Source organism: Mastigoproctus giganteus, chromosome 11, assembly GCF_048544385.1.
Source record: "Mastigoproctus giganteus isolate SK-2022 chromosome 11, ASM4854438v1, whole genome shotgun sequence".
Classification (NCBI taxonomy): Eukaryota; Metazoa; Arthropoda; class Arachnida; order Uropygi; family Thelyphonidae; genus Mastigoproctus; species Mastigoproctus giganteus.
The window spans coordinates 63,198,359-63,224,105 of NC_143585.1; the positions used below are offsets into that span (position 1 = coordinate 63,198,359).

Sequence of the window (25,747 nt, forward strand, 5' to 3'; positions counted from 1 at the left end):
GCCCCTGCGAGGTGATCTGATTGAGGTGTATAAGACCTTGAATGGGTTCAGCAAGATGAATGCTGATGGGATTCTTCCTCTTGCTCAGATTAAGAACCTAAGGGGCCACAGATTCAAATTAAGGAAAGACAGTTGTAGAATAGATGTGTGGAAATTTGCCTTTAGTCAACGGGTAGTTGTTTGGTGGAACAGACTATCATCTTTTGTTGTGGAAGTTTATAGTCTAAATAAATTTAAGGCTGAGCTGGACAGACATTTGGAATGAATGGAGGGGGGGTTTGGCTGATGCTGCAGAAGCTTGCTTTCTTCCATCATAAGCCGCTACTAATGCTAATGACATTAAGAGTAAGAGATCTGCAGATTTACTTAACAGGTATGGATCAGTGTTGAAAAAAAGTCATGAGTTAGGGTGAAATTTGAAAGTGTCTGCAATTCTGCCCAGTCACGATAGGAGGGAGTACATGATGAGAGCCTTGTCATTCAATTTTGCCCTGGAGAAATTGTGCAAGGCTCATGAGGTAGAATTTTTCTCAGCATGGTCTGTGCTTGTTAACAGAAGAGACTGCTTCTACAGGGATGGAATACCCTTAAATAGAAGGGGTGCAAGATTGTTTGCGGATGCTATTGAAGCAGTGTTAGGTGGGTCCGAAAACTGCTAGCTTTGGGGATTGATAGATTAACAGTAGATGCTGGCAGAGATGAAAGTGATTCTTGCACTGCTGCTATTAGAATGAGCAGCAGCCTGGAGGGCAAGGTGTTGGGGGGGGGGGACTTGTGAGAGTCATCATGAAACAAATAAATACATGGGCTGGGTTAGGGTAACTAAGAATAAAAATAGTTCCATCTATACTTGCATGTACACCAATGCTAGGAGCATAGTAAATAAATTTGATGAATTTGAAGTGCTAGTCAAGACATCAAAGGTAAATATTGTTGGGATATCAGAGACATGGTGTCACTTAGATATAAGGAATGCAGAATTGGAATTTGGAGAGTACAATGTATACAGAAAGGATAGACAGGATAGAAAGGGAGGAGGGGTAATACTGCTAGTTAAGAAACACACAAAATCGAATGAAGTGCATCCAGCAGACATTGATGGACAGTGCAATGTTGAGTCAGTTTGGTGTGACATAATCACTGGGAAATTAAAATTGAATAGGAGTGTGTTATAGGCCTAATGCCACTTATGACTATGACGAACAATTGTACAGAGAAATAGAATGGGCCAGTAAATCAGATTGTATTATAATGGTGGATTTTATCTTCCCAGATACTGAATGGAACTTGTGGTTGGTCATTCGCACACTAGCAACAATGATCGGAAGATTGTTTTCTGCAGCAGCATGTTTAAGAGGCAACCAGAGAGAGTAATACTCTTGATCTGGTTATCAGCACTGATTATTTGTGCATTAAGAATTTGCAGATAAAGGAACCACTAGGTGACAGTGATCACAGTGTACTGATGTGGGATTTACTTAAAGATATAATTGCCATCAAGGATAAAGGGAAGAGTTTTTGCTTTTGTAAAGGTGGCTGCAGTGGCATCAGGCAGTTTTTAAAATCTGTACAGTGTGACCAACTGATGTGTTAACACTGGCAAATTCTAAATTGAAAGCATTCAAGGAATTAATCATGGAAGCTACTAGACTTTTCATACCGATTAAGAAATTCTGTTCGAGGTTTAGGCCTAAATAGATGTCAGATGAACTAATAAGACTCATGGCAGAGAAGAAAAATGCATGAGATGCATATAAATTATCAGCTAGTCTGTAATCAAGTCACAAAGGAGATTAGGCAAGCAAAGGCAGATTATGAGAAATCTTTGCAAAGGATGCTGAGAAAAACAGCAAGGACTTCTTTACTTATATAAACTATAGGAGGAAGATGAATCAGATTGGCCCACGTGATATCGATGGTTGGACCATTGATGATCCTGCTCAGATAGGAGACAAACTGAATGAGTATTTTTCATCTACATTCACACATGAGGAATTCTTTAGGGAAGTGAAGGACAGAAGCTTATTTAACCCTAACAGGGAGCTTAAGATTTTGATTTTGTAATAACTGAGAGCAAAGTGGAGAAGAAATTGTTGAAGTTAAACATAAGAAAGGCACCTTGGTCGGATGGGATCTATCTAGTTATGTTAAAGGAGGTGTCAAAGGAAGTAAGCAAACCGTTAGCCATAATTATGAGAGCATTCTTGGACTCTGGGGAAGTCCCCACATACTGGAGATGTGCAAATGTGTCCCCAATTCACAAAGGGGGATGAAAAGGTGACACAGGTAATTACAGACCTGTTAGTTTAACTTCTGTTCGGGAAAAATAACAGAGTCACTGATAAAGAATCATTGCAGGATCATCTAGACAAGACTGCAGTAATAATTCAGACAGCATGGGCTTGTAAAGGGAAAGGCTTGTCTGACAAATTTGATTGGACACTATGATGTGGTTACAAAGGAACTGGATGCAAAAAATAATTTTGATATCATATACTTGGATTTCAGTAAAGCTTTTGATACTTTTGCACTTGGAAGACTACTGGATTGCTGAGTGGTAATCAACGGACACTGCTCTTTGTGGACTAATATTATTAGTGGAGTCACCAAGGTTTGGTGTTGGGCCCTCTGTTGTTTTGTATATTTATCAATGCTATTGATGAAGGTATATCAGGCTTGATGTCCAAGTATGCAGATGATACAAAGGTTGACAGGTTTGTTAATGACAGTAATAGCAATGTGCTACTGGAACAGGATCTAGAAAAGTTGGGCAGATGGGCTGAGAATTGGCAACTGAAATTTAACCTTGACAAATGCAAAGTACTGCATATGGGTAGAAATAACCCCCGGGAAAACTACCAACTATATAGTACTACACTTAGAGTGGTAGAAAATGAAAAAGACCTGGGAGTAATTGTGCAGTCAGATATGAAGTTTTCTGAGCAATGCAGACAGACTGCCAGAGCAGGTCATGAATATTGTCAGTGATATACAGGAATTTTGCTAGTAGGGAAAAGAAGGTGTTTACCTTTTTTGTATGGTCAGGCCTCGCCTTGAGTACTGCATTCAGGTCTGGGGCCCTCATTTTAGGAAGGATGTAGAGTTGCTTGAGTGCATACAGAGAAGGACAACAAGATTGGTGAGGGTAATGAAGGAGTCCTCTTACCAAGAAAGGCTTACTTTCTGCAAATTGCTGCAGCTGGAGACTAGGAACCTCCGAGGTGATCTGATTGAGGTATAAGCCTTGAATTCTGATAGGATTCTTCCACTTACTCAGATTACAAACCTGAGGGAGCATAAATTCAAATTGAGGAAAGACAGTTGTAGAATAGATGTGTGGAAATTTGACTTTAGCCATCAGGTAGTTGATTGCTGGAACAAACTTCCATCTGTCGTTGTGGAAGTTGGTAGCTTAAATAAATTCAAGGAGGAACCGGACAGACTTTTAGAGGGAATAGATGCGTGAAATTGGGTTGTTTGTTGTTTTTTTTTTTTTTTTCTCTTTGGTAAGCTCATACACTTGTTTTCTTGCGTCATATGCCTCTTCTACTACTGCAGAAAAGATATAAAAAAACTAGAAAATGTGTTATCTACCAAAATATTTATGAAATAGAAAAATATCCCCGACCTCCAAAAAGGAGGTTCTGCTTTCAACACTTTTCTGCGCCCTTTTGGAAAAGTCCCTAAAAAACTCTTTAATGGTGGTTTTCTGTATATAAACATACACACACATCCAGAAAGCCTGAGATGAGAAGATTACTATATTCTGGGAGTTTCTTTTTAAGCATCTGAAATCCTTAGCAAGAGAAATCAGAACATATGAAATAAATAATTAAAAACATTTATTAATATTTACCTTATCAAAAAGTGTTGCAAAATACAAAAATTAATGTTTTCAGGTACCTTCCAATAATGGTATAACTTTATATTACAAAAGTTTGAACATAAAGTGATTTCATCTAGCTTGACATGAAATAACAAAAACCAGAATTATCACTTTTGTCAGAAAAAGGTCCAATATCTTTTTAAACATGGCTCAACATTGTTTTGCTTTTTTTTTTTTTTTCTGGGCCCTTTGAGAAGACATATAGCCTTCTATTGAGAGTTTTACAGTATTTTAGGCTTTTTTTTTTTTTTTTTTATAATAATAAACCATCTCTATTTTATATACCCATATAATAGTATTAACGATGGCATATGATTCAAGGAAGGAAGGCTTATACAAGAGCAGCCAAAATAAATGTCATCTGTACATTCCCTCTAATAATGTATCTAATCCTTGCTTAAATTTATTCAAACCACCACTTCCACAACACCAGATAGAAATTTGTTCCAATAATCAATTACTCTCTGGCCAAAAGCAAATTTTCACACATCAATGCTATATAAATGGCATTTAGCATTTAGTTTATTCAATCTATATAAAGCCTTAAACACCTCAGGCAGGTCTCCTCGCAGGTGCTTAGTTTTGAGATGCTTCAATTTGGAGAACTAGTCTTACTTGGTAAGAGTAACCCTTTGAGACACTGACTAATCTTGCTGCTGCATTCTACACTCATTCCAACATAAACACATCTTTCTTGAAATGAAGCTTCCACAGATGTGTATGTGATACTCAAGGTGCAGCCTAACTGTTGCCTTTATACAATGGGATAATCACCTCTGTGTGCATGCGGGAAAAATTCTTGTCTTTAACATAACAGATTTCAGTTGTTCCATCAGAGAACTTCATGTCAGACTACATGGTTACTTCAAGGGTCTTTTTTGTTTTCCTCACCTTAAGTGTAGCACTGCTCAAATGGTATGTTAATCTGGGATTGCTGTTATCCATGTGCAATACCTTGCATTTGTCAATACTAAACTCTTGTTGCAATAGAATACCCTGATTACTGTCATTAACCCTGCCATTCTTTTTATCATATGCAAACTTAGAGAATAAGCTTGGATATGTCTTCATCAGTATCATTAATAAATATTGCGAACAGTAAAGGGTACAGCACTGTACCCTGAGGTACTCTACTAATAACATTAGTTCAAGAAAAGCAGTGCCCATTAATAAGCACTTTGTCTTCTGCCACTCAGTCATCCATTTATCCATAGCAGTAACTTTCTGCCAATACACTTGGAGAGTAGCAACCCCGAAATAAATTGCACACTTGGTGGGGTTAGATTAAAAACAGTGGAGGTGGAAAGGGATCTGGGAGTAATGATATGGGCAAATATGAAGTTTTCTGAATAGTGTAAACAGGCAGCCAGGAAAGCCCATTGTGTCCTATCGATGATTTATTGAACTCATATCTAGGAAATAAACTCATACACCGACCATTGAACAAAATTTACTGTAACTAAAATTTTTTTACAAATAGTATAAAAACAAATTATTTACAATAAACTAATAATTGTATATTGCAGAATACTAAAAACTGTAATAAAAGATCATTTACCATAAAATAAGCTAAAATATAAAATTAAAAGCACTAAAAACCTGGAGCTTTCGAGAGCGTCAGCTCTCTTCTTCAAAAGTAATATGACTTTCTGCAACATCTCCTTAAATAGCAGGTTCATGGTACCTCCACACGTGGTATTTCTCCACGTGGGTCAATCGGCACATGGTCAGAACCGGAAGCGGAAATGTCTCGGGTACGTGGCAAATAAAATCGTTCATCCGAACTTAATACAATTGTTTCAAAAATAGGATGAATACGCATGCCTATCTCTATTCATGGTATTCTTACTGGATGAACCAATCTGTAAACCCTCGAGCCATTTACGCTCCCAGTATCCGTGTGCACGATCCAAAATAATAGCGTCGTCCGGGGAGATTTGATGCTGCTTCTCCCAAAAATGTTCGGCCACGGCAGACTTACTGTAATCAGCAGTTCTTATGGCATTTAAATGTTCCCCCAGACGATCCCTAAGCCGTCGTTTTGTTTCCCCCCACAATCCGGGCATTCTATTCTATAAATAACTCCGCTACTGAGATCTTTTGGTATACGGTCTGTGACCTGAGACACAGCTGTGCACAGCCTCTGCCCAGGAAGCTGTACACAGCGTGTCTTATAACCCCGTAAAATTCTTGCCAGATGCTCAGTAAGGCCCGGATAGTAGGGGATGTATGCGGTGGCTACCGGGACGAACGACTCCCTACGCTCAGACACCCCTCTACTATATCTATCCAGGATCGTCTGGGGGTATCCACACTTTCTGAGTTCCCGAACACCCACTAAAAACCCTACTTTCCAACTCCTCCATGGCCAAGTTGGCCACGGTGGCACTAATGGGTGAACCCATGGCCATACTGCGAACCTGCTTATACATAGTTCCTTGAAATAACATGGTAGTGCTAGCTAGACATAATTCTACCCCGGTACAAATATCTTCCACACCGAGCAGTGATCTATTACCAAGTGAGGCATCCCTGGTCAGTGCCATTTTTACACAATATACTGCATGATTAATAGGAATGCATGTAAATAAAGATGCAACATCAAAAGAGATCATGCTCTCATCATCATTTATAGTCAAATTCCCCACAAAATTCAGAAACTCTCTACTGTCCTTAACAACATACTCGGACTGCCCCACTATGGGTGCAATTAATTTGGCCAAGTACCCTGATAGCGCATAGGAAGGACTCCCTATAAATGAAACTATAGGTCTCAAGGGTACTTCTGCCTTATGAATTTTTGGCAGTCCATAGAATCGCGGGAGTTGACTACCTGTAGTGTGTAATGACCAGTAACTGTCTTTGGAAATCTCCATGTTCAACCAGGATTGTACCAATTTATTGACTCGCCGTTCCAGACCCACCAATCGGTTCCTCTGGATCACCTTATAAGTGTTATTATCTTGCAGAAGTTCCAATGCCTTCTTATTATAATCTTCTGTATTTAGGACCACCGTTGATCTCCCTTTGTCCGCTGGTAAAACAACTATTCCTTTGTCTCTTCTCAATTCTTCTAGTGCTCTCTTTTGACTAAGGCTGAGATTCGGGGATGCCTTCCTCACCTGACTCAACGCTGCAGCAGACTTCACACGGATTTCATTAGATAAAGGCTCAGGAAACTTATTAATGGCCCGTTCAATACCCATTGCTATCTCCGCAATGGGGGGTTTCGAAGAAACCAGCGTGAACTTAGGGCCTAAACTAAGGACTGCCTCCTGCTCTTTCGTGAGTTGTCTATTACTCAAATTATGTATAAAATGGGTACTCCTATCATATCGCTGTACCATAAGGCAGAAGTACCCTTGAGACCTATAGTTTCATTTATAGGGAGTCCTTCCTATGGAGAAATGCCGCGTGTGGAGGTACCGTGAACCTGCTATTTAAGGAGATGTTGCAGAAAGTCATATTACTGTCGAAGAAGAGAGCTGACTTTTAATTTTATATTTTAGCTTATTTTATGGTAAACGTAAATTTACCGTAACTAAAATTTTAGTTACGGTAAATTTTGTTCAATGGTCGGTGTATGAGTTTATTTCCTAGATATGAGTTTTCCCGACCTCAGAGGCCTCTTTCAGGATTTATTGAACGTTATCCTGTAGAGATAGGGAAGTCATAATCCCACTGTATAAGGCAATTGTAAGACCACATTTGGAATAGTGTTCAAGTATAGAGACCTCGTCTGAAAAAATAGGACATTGAGCTTCTTGAAAGAGCCCAAAGACGGGCAACTCAAATGGCGAGATCAACAGGACGACTGAATGAAGAAAGACTCCAATTGTGTAGGCTACAGTGCTTGGCAACCAGGCACCTCAGAGGTGATTTGATTGAGATTTATAAGTCTGAAAGGGATTAATAAAATGAATGAAGGTGGAATTCTTACTGTTATAAAGAATCCAGAACTAGGGACCATAAATTCAAATGACATGGGTTGAGGTTTAAATTAGATTGTAGGAAGTTTTCTTTTAGTCAGCGAGTCATTGATTGTTTGAACAATTTGCCATCACAGATAGTTGAGGCTGACAATTTGAATAAATTCAAAGGTCAACTGGATAGTTACTTGTGTGAGGAGGGAAGCATATAATTTGTATTTTCATATCTCTTTGGATTTTTTTTTTTTTTTTTTTTGCTAGTGCAGCAAAACCCTATGGCTTCCCTGCACTACAAGGCAAATATTATTACTACAGGCGACCCCCCACGTAATGGTGATAATTCGTCCACACTAAGTGAATCCACACTAAGCGAGTGCCGCATTCCCGTAAGGTAACATGTATTTGTGAGTTGCGGTCGGTGCCAGAGGATACTTCCTGATGAATAATAAAGAGTAGTGAAAAGATGCACAAATATCATATCAGTCAAAATATTTAATATTCAAATATTTGCACATATAAAATATTCCACATTACATACGTATATGATTATGTGTTAACTACTTACGTATCAAAATTAAACTTAAAATTCCAATTAAAATCATGAAAAATGTGTAGCTTTTGGATTGTACTTTCGCCCTCTTCCTGGTGAACTGAAAGGGGTTTTAATTTAAAATCCCACGCAGCGTTACCGCCCAACAATAAAGTCAACCAATCCTTCGCCACTTTGAAACCTGGCATGTTTTTTTTCTTCTTTCAATATAAAACTTCTTTTAGGCATTCGTTTCCAAAAAAGTCCTGCTTCATCTATGTTAAAAACTTGTTGAGAAATATAACGCATAATACCACCCTTCAATAATTTTGACAAGTTCTTTTTTGAAAGTTTCAACTCCTTGATCTGCACTTGCGGCTTCTCCCTGGATTTTAAATCTGTTCATGTAGCCTCCCCGTTGCTTTTCAACATCGTGGTCGACGCCATTATGAGGCAAGCATTCAGAAACAGACAGGGCATACAATATGACAAGGATCACTATGTGACTGACCTGATGTTCGCTGATGATAGTGCTATCCTTGCTGGTAACGACGCTGAAGCCACGGACATCCTCTACGACATTGCCCGGCCATACGGTTTGAAGATCAGTGCTGGTAAGACAAAGGCCCTGACAACAGATGGGTCGCAAGCCACCATCTATCTCGAAGGCATCCAGATCGAGCAAGTGCAGGACTTTAAATACCTTGGGTCGCTGGTCCAGGAGAAGAAAGTTGCATCCACCATGGAAATCCACAGCAGAATTGGACAGGCGGCCACTGCGTTCGCCTCGCTCAAATGGTGTCTGTGGAAGAGGACCAACATTTCCACAAAGACTAAAATCTGACTCTTCCGGACTTTGATCCTGCCCATTCTTCTTTACAGATCGGAAACATGGATTTGTCTCAAGTTAGATTTGAACAAACTTGAGGTATTCCAAATGCGATGCCTGCGGCAGATCTTGGGCATCTCTCTTCGCGACCGCATCACTAATGATACCATCCGCGCCAGATGCCAACAGCAACCAACCATTGCCGACCAAATCCAGAAGCGAAGGCTTAGATGGTTTGGCCACGTATGTAGAATGGGCACGAACAGAATACCATCCACACACCTTTGGAGACAATGACCCACCCAATGGAGCATCCAACGGACCGCGCCTAGGAAAACGTGAGCCAAGCAAGTGGAAAATGACTTGAAGAGCCGACGTCTCGACCTTAACCAGGCCCAGGACTGACGCCATGGATCGTAAGGTATGGAAGAACATCACAGAGCAAGTCCGAAACCCTGCGGCACCTACAGCAGCATACTGGTTGCATGGCCAACCGCCTCCCCCAGCTGCCAGCTAAGGACCAAAGAAGAAGAAGAAATCTGTTCAACCAGCCCTTACTAGTTTTAATGGTTCTACTTTTTTTTTTTTTTTTAGGTGAGCTTTCTTCAGATCATAATATAGGCTAATCTCTTTTTTTTTATATGCAGGGTGTCTCAAAAATATTGGTACAAAACGTTTAGGGGAGGTAGGTAACATCTAAAGGAATATGAATCGCATAGGAACCCATAACCGGAAATGTCACAGGAAAGTAGTAGCAGAAATGACACAAGACAGTAATTAGTGGCAAACATTTATTTGACATAATATTAACAATGGAGTATGAGATGGATGCATTTCGTGATGTTACAACAGATGCTCGAAGGTTCCACCATGAGACGTGTGATGCATGCGTGACACAGACGCAGCATGGATTGACGGACACAGTCGAACACACCTGGAGTTTCTTTGACAGTAGCAGCAGCGCAGACGAGTCTCGCCACGAGATCCATTTCCGTCTCCACAGGCGATTCATACATGATAGATTTGAGGGCCCCCACAGAAAGAAATCAAGGCTCGATAAATCAGGTGAGCGTAGGGGCCAGGCAACGGGTCCACCCCGACCAATCCATCAACGCCCAAAACACCTGTTCAAATGGTCATGAACACACCTTCCATAGCCGACTGGGCTAGCTGGGTAGGTAAAGTGCCTGCCTAGCAACCCAAAGGTCGCGGGTTCGAATCCCGCCTCAGACTTGGATCAAAGTACTGCAAAAACCTTGGGTGGTGCATTATGGCCACAGAAACCGATGCGCCAACAACTACCAAAAAAAAAAAAAAAAAAAACCTTCCATAATGGGCCAGCGCCCCATCATGTTGAAACCAAATGTTGCATCTCGCATTTGCTGGAACATCATCAAGTAACCCTGGTAGAACTTGTTCAAGAAAGATCCAATATTTAGCGGAGTTCATGCGGGATGGTAACAGGTATGGGCCGACTAAGCAGTCACCGACCATACCTGCCCACACATTTATTGCGAAGCGATGTTGTGCCGCATGGGGGCGCACACCGTATGGGTTGTCGTGAGCCCACACATAAGCATTGTGCTGATTGAATAAGCCTTCCCCAGTGAAATAAGCCTCATCCATTAACAAAACGTAGGCTGGAAAATTCAAGTCTTGAACACTTTTTTGGAGAAACCACTGTGCAAAAGCCACATTTGCAGAATTATCTTGGGGGAGCAGTAACTGAACCCTTTGGAGATGAAAGGGGTGTGAGGAATCGTCGTGCCAGACATGCTGTACACTGCAACGAAACACTCCTAAGGCAGAGGCAATGGCACGTGTGCTGGTAGTAGGATTATTCTGGACAGCATTCAACATACTTTCTTCCATGACGGGAGTTCGCATCGAACGTGGGCTGCCTGCACTACTCCTGTTACCTCTAAATGACCCATAATTGCACAAATTTTGATGCACACGCGCAAACAAACGGTGGTCCAGTACATGTCTGTCTGGGAAGCGTTCTCCATAAATTCGTTTAGTGGCTCGTCCATTGCCCTCTGCTAATCCATACACTAAATGCATGTCTGCCAGCTCACAGTTCATGTATCAATGCATGCTCTTCGTGCGGCGACTTCTGCTTGAATGAGTAAACCAGAAATTTTCCCTCTCGCAAACTGATGAACAGCGCCGTGTACTGACTTACAGTGACGTTTCCAGTTATGGGTTCCTATGCAATTCACATTCCTTTAGATGTTACCTCCTCTAAACGTTTGTACCAATATTTTTGAGACACCCTGTATAATGTTTAACTTAACTGAATTTTGCATTGGTTAGTTAGTCTCTCCATTTCAATCCTAATCACTAGCCTAACCCAAGTTGCTTGCAGTGGAACAGCTGACTTTCCCACTGCTAAAATTAATTCTTTATTTTTATAATTGTACTTACAGTTAAACCTGCCAGTCCTAAATTATGGCACACATTCGCTTGTCGTTGACTGGAATCGATTCGCTTCAAAACGCCTAATTTAATTTTCAAATTCAGTCTTTTTCTTACATTTGTAGTCTTCGTACTGCATTCAGACATTGCTTTTTCATTCTTATCCACCATTATTAACTCTTCGAATATGTAACTGCGTTGGTTGCATTAATTATGATACAATGTTAGAGTAAACTGACCGTTACACACGATGTCCAATACTGTACCAAGTGATGACTAGACTTCGGATAAATGCATATAACACAAATATTACAAGCAATATACTTGATCATTTTTTAAAATATTGATCTCGGAACTACAAGATCATTTTAATTGATTGCAATTAAAATATTATATACGTAACAAGTCACTGTACAGCAATTAAATTAGCATGCGAGAAATTTCACTGAGCGTGGAAACGTTTTAAAAAATGCTGTTTAAATGCTGTTTTACTATTCATTTTCAAGCTATCGACTCCATCAGATGAAGTGTTTTTTTCGTTAAATACGCCAAAAATGCAATCTGTACATTAGTAAAATAGTGATTTGTGACAGCATTATAGTTAGATACGGATTTATAATATAAGCGAATCAGCATAAAGGGAACTGCATTATAACGAGGGCCTGCTGTATTACTAATTCATTTTCAATCTCAAACTATATCTGTCAGATTAAAAAAAAAAAAAAAAAAGCAAACTGCAGCCATTATCAATCCACTGCAGGATGGAAGCCTCCTCAACGATTCATGTTGAAGAAAATGGACCATGATCTGCCATGCCGGTCCAGTGCAGCTTGGCAGATCAACCATATTTAACAGTCAGGGGCTTGAAACCCGGTCTACTCAAAGAGCATGTGCTACTGCACTCCCACTCCTGACCACTCGACTACGGAGGCCTATGACTGTCTTAAAGGCATTTGAATTTTTGGTGATGGGGAAAAACCATTTATTTGCAAGTTGATCCTAAGAAAATAAGGATAACATGTTTCCCTCTCTTTTTTTCTTCGGTCTTAGTGGCAGATTTTGACCGCACCCACTGTGCCATCTTTGAGAGAGCACATTCTCATAATAAATTCCTTATGGGATTGGAATCTAGGGATTGTGGAGACCTTTGAATATTTTATTCAGTTATAGAATCCTTTAATCGCATTAAAAGTGACTGTGGCAGGAGGGTGTGCATCTATTCTGATTCCTTTCAGGTACTGTTGGAATGTATGCAAAGGATGACCTATAGTGCACAGATATCTGAATTTTGTCTTATTTAAAAAGCTGTATTGTAATGTCTCAGAAATATATGGAAATTTTTAATCATTTCTAATTAAAGTATTTTTTAACTTTCAGGTATTGGTCCTGATGGACATATCGCTTTCAATGAGCCAGGTTCTAGTTTGTCTTCTCGTACACGTGTTAAGACACTTGCAATGGACACAATCCTTGCAAATGCACGATTTTTTAACAATGACTTATCTAAAGTTCCTCATGAAGCTTTGACAGTTGGAGTTGGAACAGTAATGGCTGCCAAAGAGGTATTGTTTTCATTGGTTTGCATTGAGAAAATGAAGTTTACTGTTTACTGTTCATGATTGTACACACACACACACGAAACAGCTACAGATTAACTTCATGTATAATTGCATCAGAAGTACTTGTTTATACAAAGCCATACCATTACAACCTTTAGGAAAACTGATTTTTTTCCAATCCATAGTATTTAGTTGTTGATAATTGATTTTAAATTCATTCACATAAATAAAAAAATCTCTGGGAATAAAATTTAATGTCGTATGTTCATTGTTACTGAATTGACAGTCAATTCAGTTATAATGAACGTGGAAAATTGAACTTAAAATATTAAGTTGTTTCTAATTTGTATATGTTTGTTATTTAGTTGACACTAGTAAGTCAGGTATCATCCTGCTAGTATTTTGAGTTCAATACATACACTACCCTACCCTACCATTAATATCCGGACACCTGCCTTTAGACAAAAAAAAGAGCTTTTAATGTGTCATTTAATATTTTCTGCTGAAACCTTTTGCTTTTATGATGGCCTTCAATTTCGCAGCATACTCTCAACCAGCTTTTTATAAATGTCAAGTGATATATTCCTCCACTCAGCCTTTAATGCAGCCACCAGTTTGGCTTTATTCTTTGGGCGATCTCTACGTGCACGAACCCAACGAACCAACACATCCCAAAGTTGCTCGATAAGGTTCAGATCAGCACTCTGGGCAGGCCAATCCAACTTTTACACACCCATGTCCTGAAACCACTCTGTTATGACACGAGTAGTATAGCATGGCATGGCGTGGCGTGGCGTGTTGTCGTGCTGATACAGGTGGGCCTTCCCCGAAGTATTGCCATAATGTTGGAAGTTCATAATGGTCCGGGATGTCCTAGTATTGCACAGCATTCATGGTTTTGTCAATAATGACTAATGAGCCTAAGCCAAACCATGAAAGGAGCCCCATACCTTGACACTGCCTCCACCAAACTTCATTGTTGGGAGGATACAATCAAGAAAGAACTGTTCCCCTGGCATTCGCCACATCAAGAACAGCCATCAGACTGGTAGACTGCGAGCCTCAACGTCTATCCATAGGGCTGTTTTCCATTGCTCTACAGTCCAGGATTCGTGCTCCTTACACCATGTCAATCAGCATCTAGCATTTGTTGAGATAATCAATTCTGTTGAACACTCCTCCATCCATGGAGGAGTGTCCGGATATTAATGGTAGGACAGCATATGTAAGCAATTGCTCACACTCTTTTCATCATGATAACATCATTTGCTATTCAGCACTGTATTACAGCATTTTTACTGGAGCTTTGAACACTTGCAAAGTCATCTCAGTTATTAAAAATAGCTATAGCATCTTTACCCATATGTTTGAACTACTGCTGCTGAGAAATTCCCTTGCTGTTGGGAGGAAGTATGTAGGCAACTTTTTAGAGGGGGTTAAATACGAACACCACTATTAATAGTGGCAAGTGATGCGAGGAAGTAAACTTATATACAGCATCAGCCAAAGTAAAAATAAAAAAACTTCCCAAATCACCTATTCATTTGCTTCAATAATCTGTCTAATCCTTCCTTAAATTTATTCAAACTACCCACTTCCACAATACCAAATTGAAGTTTGTTCCAGTGGTCAATTATTCTGGTTGAAAACAAATTTTCACATATTAGGAAGGATGTAGATTTGCTTGAGAGTGTACAGAGAAGGGCAACAAGATTGGCGAGGGGAATGAAGGGATCCTCTTACCAAGAGAGGCTTAAGTTCTGCAAATTCAGTGGCTGGAGACTAGGCACCTGCGCGGTGATCTGATTGAGGTGTATAAGGCCTTGAATGGGTTGGGCATGCTGAATTCTGATGGGATCCTTCCACTTGTTCAGATTACGAACCTAAGGGGGCATAAATTCAAATTAAGAAAAGACAGATGTAGAATAGATGTGCGGAAATTTGCCTTTAGTCAGCGGGTGGTTAATTGCTGGAACAAACTTCCATCTGTCATTGTGGAAGTTGATAGGTTAAATAAATTTAAGGAGAAACTGGACAGGCATTTGGAGGGAATGGTGTGGTGTTTTTTTTTTTTTTTGGCTGATTCTGCATAAACTCATTCACTTGCTTTCTTGCATCACATGCCACTACTACTACTATATCTATCCAGCAGCCATCTTTCTCAACTCCAATTTATGTCTCCATATGTTTATTGAACAAGGATAAGGAATGCCATTCAGCATATAGTTTACTCAATCCATTTAAAGCTTTACACACTTCAACTCACCTCACAGGTGCCTAGTTTCCACAGGGATTCAGTTTGCAGACCTTAACTTTTTCTTGGTAAGTGTACTGTTCTTTGTTCCTGATCAATCTTGTTGCTTTCTATATGCCCATTGGATAGCTCCATAACTTTTGTAAAACAAGTCTTCCGGATCCATACAGTTCTGTAAGTCTCATTTTAGGAAGTGTTACATATGCAGCCTAACCATTGCCTTATGCGGTGGAATAATTGGCCTTCTTGTCCCTTCTGGGAGAATTCCTGTATATCATTGACAAATTCCTCTGTCCTAGCAGCCTCTCTGCTCTGCTCTACTCAGAGGACTAATGACAGAATAACATCATTGGTCTTCTAATGATGTCAATGTTAAATTGCCACTTCTCAGCCCATCTGCCTAATATATCTATATCTTGTTTTAGTAGCATACCCTGATTCCTGTCATTAACAACCTTGCCAATCTTTGTACCATCTGCAAACTTAGACATTAAGCCTGATATGCCTTAATCAATGTATTTAATAAATACTGAAAAAAGTAAGAGGCAAACACCTGCTGCTCATCTATCCCTTTATTCCATAACAGTAACTTGCCCCATTGCCATGCTGCTCCAATTTGTACATGTCTTTCATGTTGAACAGTATCAAATGCTTTTCTGAAATATATGTACCATGTCTATTTAAATGTACATTAATTTATTAGTAGTATATCTGTTGTTGTAATACCTGTAATTTAAATCTGCATAATTTGCAAAGTTTATTATATTGTCACATGTACCTATTTTCTAAGGGAACCCACCAAAAGGCCTATGTGTTCTCCCTCCCTTTTTACTGTTTCCTCATGTATAATTAAACAAAAGGACAACTGAACTTGTTAGTGTATGCCACCTATTGTCCTCGTGGATAATGTTATGATTTGTGTAGCATTATCACTTTTATGAAGTCCCTATCAGATATATACTAATACAAAAAAAAACAAAAAAATGTTTATTGTAATCAGCGCTTTTGTTTTTGTTATCTTGTTACCACTTTTTTCCTTATTACAGTTTATACATCCAGTAGAATTAACTATATAACATCCAGTAGAATTAACTATATAACATCCAGTTTGTTCTTGAATTCTGACACATTGCAATTCAGGTTATTGATGTTGCTTTGTCCAGTATTCAGCCCTTTTTCTAATTCTTAGTTTTAATATTTTCCTTATTTGTTTTTTGTATGGATTTCTATAATTTGATGACAATGTCATTTTTACTAGTGACTTTCTCTAAGAAATAATGGAGAGTGAGAGTAAAGTATTTTATATTGCTTATTTTGTTTTCTTTCTGTCTTCTACTTTTTTTTTTTTTAATGTATACATTTCTGCCCTGCATCAATAAACAGTGCTTAACATCCGCATTCTTGTTTCATCAGTTATTGTTATCAATTAAGCTATGACCCAAAGTAATACAATAAGCGGTGTTAAAGCTGTATTTGATGTTAGAATTATTTTTTGCATAGTAGCCAATCATCAGATTTGTCAGACAAGACCCCTCCCCCTTTAACTAAGCTATGCTGTGATTTCTGTAGTGTATTACTGCATTTCAACTTGTAATTAAAGTTAAAGTTACTTACTTTAATTACAAGATAATCCAGCATTACTTTAACTCCATTATTTTCTCTAGAACAGAAGTCAAGCTTACAAGTTTGTAAATACTTACTTCACTGCTTACTCCCTCTTTGTGAATAGGGGAGAAATTTGCACATCTTCAATGTATAGAGACCTTCCCTAAATCCAAGGATGCTCTCATAATTATGGCTAAAGGTTTGCTTACTTGTTTGCTCCTTCTTTTAACATAATTGGATAGATTCCATTGGATACCGATGAGCCAAAACATTACGACCACCTACCTAATATGATGTTGGTCCTCCACATGCAACCAAAACAGCTCTTACCTGGCGAGGCATGGATGCTACAAGATTTCTAAATGTGTCTTGTGGTATCAGGTACCAACATGTAACCAGCAGATCTTTTAACTCCTGTAAGGTCCGTGGTTGAGACACTGCAGATCGGAGTTGCTGTTCCAACACAAACCACAGATGCTCGATGGGATTGATGTCTGGGAAATTTGGAGTCCTGGGCAATACCTGGAAGTTTTCCTCATGTTCCACGAACCAGTCTCAAACAATCCGGATGGTGTGGCGTGATGCATTATCCTGCTGAAAGACGGCACCGCCAGAGGGGAAGACCACCATGGAACCCCTGGCACCACCATGCCGTGACGGGACTAATTGTATGTCTATCATTGCTGCAATTAAAGATTCTATTCTACCATTGCCATGAAAGAGTGTACCTGGTCAGCAATGATGTTTAGGTAGGTGATAGACGTCAGAGTGCCCGGCACATGGATGACTGAACCCAGGGTATCCTGGCAGAACATTGTCCAAAGCATGACACTGCTGCCACCGACTTGTTTTCATCCCATGATGCATCCAGGTGCCATCACTTCTCCAAGTAAATGATGCACATGTACCCTGCCGTCCACATGGTGCAACAGGAAACGTGATTCATTGGACCAAACGACCTTCTTCCAGTCACTCAAGGCCCAGTTTCAATGCTCGTGTCCCATTATAGGAGCTGTCACTGGTGAACCGTGGTTAGAATGGGCATTCAGAGGGACCTGCGACTACCAGCCCCATTTTCAGCAGGGTTCAATGTACTGTGTGTTGTGACACATTACTCCCGTCACCAGCATTCCAATTACCGGCTAGTTGCACCACAGTTGCCCTTCTGTTGCCACATACCATCCGAGAGAGAGCCTTTGCTCACCTCAAGCATCGATGAGCCGTAGTCGTCCAACACCTCACCAGCGGTTCATGGGTTCCCCCTCCTCGGACCACTTTCTGGTAGGTACTAACCACAGCTGCCATGAGTATCCCAACACCCATGCCATTTCAGATATGCTCTGACCCAGTCATCTGGTCATTACAATTTGGCCCTTGTCAAACTCACTTAAGTCCGCTGCCTTTCCCATCTGAAGAACAAGAGTAACACCGATTAACAGAGCTCAGTATCGGGTGTTTTTTATACCATGTCCCAACCCTCACACGTGCTGTAGTTCACCTGCAGTTGCTTCGATTCTCATGACAACTCCTTGGTCATAATTTTTTGACTCATTGGTGTATGTATTTTTAGCTTAAACTATGTCTTTTCCACTTTCTTCTGAGTTATCACAAAATCATTTAGCTCCTAGTCAGAAGTTCTTATACTGCTGGCATCCTGGTGCAGAAAATTTTTTTCATCTGTGAATGTAGACGCAAAATATTGATTCAATTCTTCAACAACCAGAAGTGGATCATCAACAGTTGCCATTCATATCCAGTGGACCAATGTGAGTCATCCCTTTCCTGCTAGTGTTAGCATCTGTAGTGACTTGGTTGCCTAACATCTGTAGTGACTTGGTTGCCTAACATCTGTAGTGACTTGGTTGCAGACTAGTTTATGTTTACTATAGGTTTCTGTATTTCCTGATAATTTATATTTATCACATGTGTTTTTTTCTTTGCCGCTAGGCTCATCAATTTATCTGACATCCATTTAGGATCTAAATTTTGAACAGTATTTCTTAGTTGGTTTAAAAATAGCTTAGTACTTTCAACAATTACTTCTTTAAATGCATCCCATTTAGAATTTGCAGTTGCTCCCTTTGAAAACTGCCTCACACTAATAGTCTCAGTGGTTACCTTTATGAAACCAAAATCCCTTCCCTTTATTCTTGATAGTAGTTATATCTTTAAGTAGATCCCACATGAATATGTTATGATCAATGTTACCTAGTGGTTCCTTTATCTGGAGATTCTTAATGCATGAAGAGTCATTTCTAATAATTAGATCAAGAGTATTGCTTTCTCTTATTGCCTCTTTAACATTTTGGAAAAGTTATCCAATAAATTCAGAAATGTTCTGCTGCAATTGAGTGACCATCCCATAGGTTCCGGTCAAATCTGGAAAGTTAAAATCCCTCATTATAAGACATTCTGATTTACTGGCCAACTCTGTTCATTGTACTCATTACAGTTATTTGACCTATATATACCTACTCTACTCTAATTTTTGCTTTCGCAGTGCTTATGTCACACCAGGCTGGCTCAACATTGCACTCTCCACCCACATCGAGATAGGGATGAAAACTTAAAGGCCTTGGGACCACCCAAGCTGTTGATAATCAGCTTAATAATTGTTGATAATCAATGGCTGTTTATAACGGACCTCCAGAGGTCATTTATCAGTAGTAAAATGTATGAGCCACAGTTTTAAACAATTATATAACTGTAAACAATTAAACCCATGCAAAGTACTGCATATGGATAGAAGTAACCCTAGAGAAATGTACCAACTGCGTGGTACTACGCTTATGGTGATAAAAAATGAAAGACCTAGGAATAATTGTGTAGTCTCAGATATGAAGTTTTAACATAGCAGCTCATGAGGTCTTGTCAATGATATACAGGAACTTTGCTAATAAGGAAAAGGAGGTAATTATCCCTTTGTATAAGGCAGTGGTCGGGCCATGCCTTGAGTACTGCGTACAGGTCTGGAGGCCCCATTTTAGGAAGAATGTAGAGTTGCTTGAGCGAGTACAGACGAGGACAACAAGATTGGTGAGGGAAACGAAGGGGTCCTCTTACCAAGAAAGTCCTAAGTTCTGCAAATTTCAGCATCTGGAGACTAGGCACCTGCGAGGTGATCTGATTGAGGTGTATAAGGCCTTGAATGGGTTGAGCAGATTCAGTTCTGATGGGATTCTTCCTCTGTCGCAGATTACAAACCTGAGGGGGCATAAATTCAAATTGAGGAAAGACAGGTGTAAAATAGATGTGCGGAAATTTACTTTTATCCAGCAGGTAGTTGATTGCTGGAACAAATTTCAACCTGTCATTGTGGAAGTTGATAGCTTAAATAAATTCGAGAGGGAACTGGACAAACATAAATGGATGTGTAAAATGGGTTTTTTTTTTTTTTTTTTTGGATGCTGCTGTTTAAGCTTGCTTTCTTGCATCACCTTGCATCACATGCCTCTACTACTAAGGATTTAACTGCTTATAGATGATAACCATTTGCCTTTTCATTGTTTATTATTAATAATTTTTTCATATATTATTCTTCAAATTTTCTTGTTTTGTTATTAGAGTAATTGAAACCATGTGCAATGTATACCAGTAGTATACCAGTTTGTGTACAACTGCATGTAAAGCCAGAGCCTGTTTGTGTATATAGGAAAAATGTAATGGGAACACTAATAAATTAGTACCACCTCATTCAATAGGGTGGATCATCATTTTTATACTGTATATATGCCCACCAGAAATTAACCAAGAAGAAAGTGTACCAATGGTGTTAAACTAGCATTTCAAGAAACTGGGCTTAATCTGACTAAGGCTGAGTTACTAACAAAAAATAGGACAGAACTGAGGAAAATAGTGAATGGAAGGCTAATAATCCAGAGGAACTGATTTGTACTCCTATAGTGCCATGAACATTCAATTCACTGGGTATAATATATTTGGATGGGGATGATGATGATGATAAATATTTATCATTATATATTCAAGAGCTGGATATCATCATTCTTCTCTTTCTCAGGGTAATTCAGAAATTGTTTTTTGGCTGGTGCACAGCCATAAGCCTCAGGCTTCCTTGCACCATATGGCTAATAATAATAATAATTCCAAATAGATTCTTCTACTAAAACAAAGTATACCAATATTTACAAAATTAAATCTTCTGGTTACATTTCTTAAATTTGTGTATATCCGACACTGAATGAATAGGAGAAAAAAAATACTTCAATAAAAATTATTAATAATGATGTTCTAAATTTATTCCACCTCTCTAGTTATAGTAAGTAGTAAATTAAGAAAATGGTCTAAAATGTAATATATACAGCAGTAAAAAAATTGCATTCTGCTTTTTAGATAGTTCCCTTAGCTTTATGAAATATAAATTTCATCTCAGCTATTAAATTTGATCTCTAAACTTATTTCCATTCAGTGATATTTCAAAGGAGTTCAACTTTTTTCTAATTATTTTTTAAACTGCAAGATATATCCAAAATTTATTTTCTGTGCTTCCATGAATAATTCAATAAAAAAAAACTAAGGAAATTAAAATATTAGATTTTAATCGCCATCGGTAATAAGAGTGTAACATAACATGATTATAAGATAGTATTTAAAATATGCCATTAGACTTGATAAGGAAAAGACTAGGTTGCCAAAACAATATTTGCCAACAAAGAGGTGATGTGTTACTTAATAAAATCCCGAGTTAGATAATATCTCTATGTATTTTTCTTTCTTTCATAAAAGCAAGTTATAAACTGTAATTAATGTATGCATTAATTTTATGTGCAATTTTCTGATAATTTTTTATGTAATTATATTCATTCAGTACCAACGTTGACATTTAAGGTGATTCAAAAAAATTGTCATTAATTTTATTTTATTTCAGTAATTAACCATAGCTGCTATTTTTGCAGACAATTTTAAAACTGTCCATATGTGGTGCTAGTAATTTATTTATAAAAATAGAATCTCCCTTACTATGCCGACCGGGCTAGCCGAGTGAGTAAAGTACCTGCCTGGCAACCCAAAAGGTCACGGGTTCGATTCCCGCCTCGGGCTTGGATCAAAGTACTGCAAAAACCTTGGGAGGTGCAATATGGCCACAGAAGCCGATGCGGCAACAACTACCAAATCAAAAAAAAATAAATAAATAAAAATCTCCCTTACATGGAAACTTGGGTTTTTTTATCCAGCAGACAGACAGACTGGCTATATAATAGGTAATTTTAAAGAAAGTCTATACAGCTGCTTGATGCTCTTAGCTTCCTAAGTACACCAACAATAAACAAAACAATTGTATCTCCCTTACATGATTTAACTAAGCTCAAGAAGTGCTCAGTATTGCTATGTATTGCTGAAAGAAATATTTGAGTAGATACATTTACCAGAAAAAAAAATATATATATATATCTAAATAAAAAAAGTATTATTATGACATGATAATGCCTGATAACTACCTGTGTCTCAAAACTAATGATACTGTTCCAGTACTTGGATTGAAAATCTTTATTTCCTTACCTCTTCCCCTTCATAATTCTTATTGGATTCTTCAAGTTTTTAAGGTACTTATTTGATAGAGTGACAGTTTCATGACAATAATCAAGTGATGAAATTGATGCAAACCTTGCTATATGATCAGAGTAGTGGGTCCTTTTTGTGAGGAATGAAAATGCTTGTACAATTTTTGGAACACTTATATTGAAAAATGGGGACTATGTTGAAAATTAATAATAATAATAAACACATTTTTACTACCTCATGTATTAATTTTTATTGCCATTAATTGTATTTATAGAATAATTCCCTATTCTTGTTTTTTACTTCATAATTTTTTTTTTTTTTTTTTTTTTTGTTTCAGGTAATGATTATTATAACAGGAGCGCACAAGTCATTTGCTCTTTACAAAGCAATAGAAGAAGGAGTCAGTCACATGTGGACAGTTTCTGCATTCCAGTTTCATCCTAAAGCAATATTTATTTGTGATGAAGATGCTACTCTAGAACTTAGAGTAAAAACAGTAAAATATTTCAAAGGTTTAATGAGAATTCACAATAAGCTTATCCAAGATGAAACAGTTAGTGAAGAAGAGGAAGAAACAAAGTGATATGGTGTTCATAATTTAAATCATGATCGAGTTATTTGAAAGTAAATAGTAAAAGCAATTTGACTTTAAAAAATAAAGTTTGATTACAATTTTATAAATTCTTTATAAATCTACAGTGGCTTACAATGAATGGAGTGATCTAATGGTTAAATAAGTTGGTTTTTTTTTTTTTTTTTTCATAGGAAGAAAAATATTTTTTGTATATATAAACTGTCTTCAACAAATCATCTAGCCTTGAAGTGCACGTTCTTTAGTTAATGGTGTACTGAAATGACCACATCATGTGCAATGTTAAGATTGTATCTGTGGATGTAATACACACACAGATATATATATATATATATATATATAGAGAGAGAGAGAGAAAAAGAAATCATGATATATGTAAAGTTGTTTATTTTTTTAAAATGTTTATATAAATTCCTTTTAACAAGGAAATAATTAAAAACACTTTGAAAATAAAGTTTAATGTTGAGATTTTATGATTGCTTTATAAAGTGCCTTCTAGGAGTAGTGGATAAAACAGACCAAATTTATGTTATCAGACAAAAGTAAAATAACATGACAAATGTAAAATTATATCAGTTTAGTTGAGCATGCATCCAGTTGGTTTTAGCTGTTACTGACTTTGACGTTGGTCTGTGTCAATTTAGTTCTGTATCTTTTTCAATATGCTTAATGAACGTGTATCTCAGTCAGCCAAATTATATTACAAAAATAATCCTCATTTAAAAATTGTGACACTAATTTAGCAAAGAAAGTAAAATCTTAAGTATACCTTGAAACTTTGGTTATCCTGCTCACAAACACATGGGGCTGTGGCTCAGTTTAACTTTCTTCTTTCTTTGTAAAGCTCATTTGCACTTAAATCCCTCTGTTTATCTATATCTATAGCTCACACCTTTCAAGAATAGTTTTCTGGTTGCTTCAATTAAGACCTCGCCTTTGGAATGGATCAGAATGATTCTTCTGGTATACAGAAGGTTAATGAATATTAACCATTATTAGAGTATACCAGAAAGTTTTCTGAATATACCAGAAAGTTAATATTCATTTTTCTTTGTTAATGTTAGAAATCATATTTTAAAACTTAATAATGAGAATCCATAAGTCATTTTTTTTTTAACTTTAAATCTTAAATGCTAAGGGAGTAGCAAATAGCATAATAATAGGAAAATATTAGTCTCGTAACCTTTAATTGCATGTCTCTTTTTTTAACTTTGACTCTTAGTTACTCGGCCATTTATTTCTTATACATGATGATTGTCTGTAACTCCTAAATAAATAGGTCAGTCAAAAGCAGATTTATAATATATATGCCTTAGCCTTTGATATACAGATCAGCTCACAATAGTCAAATTGTTGTGTAAATCAAACTAAATATTAATGAATATGAGTGCGTGATGACACATTTTTAGCAGTGTACTGTAGCCTCAAAATTGCTAGACTTGATTTCAGTAACATTTTCATTAATTCCTGTAATGATTAGCAATTGACAGACTCATTCTTTCAAAATATTCACATGGGAAAAAATATATTGGGATAAGATTTGGTAATTCGCAACAGTCAAACTCTCTTCAAATTCACTTTCTTCTCAGAAAAGCAGATTCCACCTGCTGCATGTCAACCATGCGCTAGACCATGCCTTGTTAGTTGGGTTTGGTGATTAAGAAGATTAACCGTGACAGAATAGCTGTGATATTATTTTGTTAGAGAAAAAGCCTTCCATATAAGTACCTCATAATACAGCTGGTCAAGAAATTGGTTTAATATGACAATATCAATTACAACAATTGCTTTTATATGACAATAACACTGAAAATGGTGGTGTCTACATAGAAAATAGGGTCTGTGATGCAAGATTGCACAGCAGAGACTGGCACTTTTTCAAGTGCAGAGGCCTCTCCTGCATGACAAGATTTTTTGTCTATTAATGAAATCTTCATTGTGAAACCATCCTGATATGTGAAAAATATACTATCCAAAATATCTGTCATAATCATAGTAAACCACAGAAATGAGTTGCAATCTAAACACAAACCAGATTTCCACTTTTTTTTTTTTTTTTTTTTTTTTTTCATAAAATGACTGTTAGTCAGTCTTGGGGAGAGGATTACATGTTTTATTTCATGGAAAGTTTGTTTTTCACCGAATAAAACAGACAAATTGAGAAATAAACACACAATATAAGGATGCCTCATAGCTCACATTGCTTTGGTTGTTTTCTTTTCTGACACTAATTCATCACTTCACATGAAATCCATTTTGGTCTTAACCTTAGAAAAATGTGTCTTAATAAGCCTCTAAGGTTACTTCCCTGTGCACTTCTCATTTTGCACTTGCTAAAAACATTAGCAAGTGCAAGTGCAAACATTTAAAAGAATTTTAAAAATATCTATAAGACCATTGCAATCTCCTTTTCAAGGTTTTATTGCATGCACTGTATACTATTTATATGTAGACCTGGCTATAGCTGAATATAATGAAACAGGAAATGCTTCTGTGTCTGCTTGATTCAAAGAGTGAGTTAAATGGAAATTTAAGGTTTAGTCAAATAAATTTGAGTGCTTGAAGAAAAGGATTATAGTCCTTGAAGGAATTGAATCTGGATTCATTAAGCACCCACATAGGCAGA

General features: G+C 37.7%; 1 protein-coding gene across 1 annotated transcript in view; it reads left to right on the forward strand.

Annotated features, from left to right (window-relative positions):
* Positions 1–23,246, forward strand: part of Oscillin (glucosamine-6-phosphate isomerase Oscillin) — a 112,566-nt gene extending 89,320 nt beyond the window's left edge. The window contains exons 5-6 of the mRNA XM_090385223.1: positions 12,969–13,153; positions 22,867–23,246. Coding sequence (XP_090241349.1) covers positions 12,969–13,153; positions 22,867–23,112 — 431 coding nt within the window. The 3' untranslated portion in view covers positions 23,113–23,246. The remainder of the gene's footprint in view (positions 1–12,968; positions 13,154–22,866) is intronic.
* Positions 23,247–25,747: the final 2,501 nt, after the last annotated feature.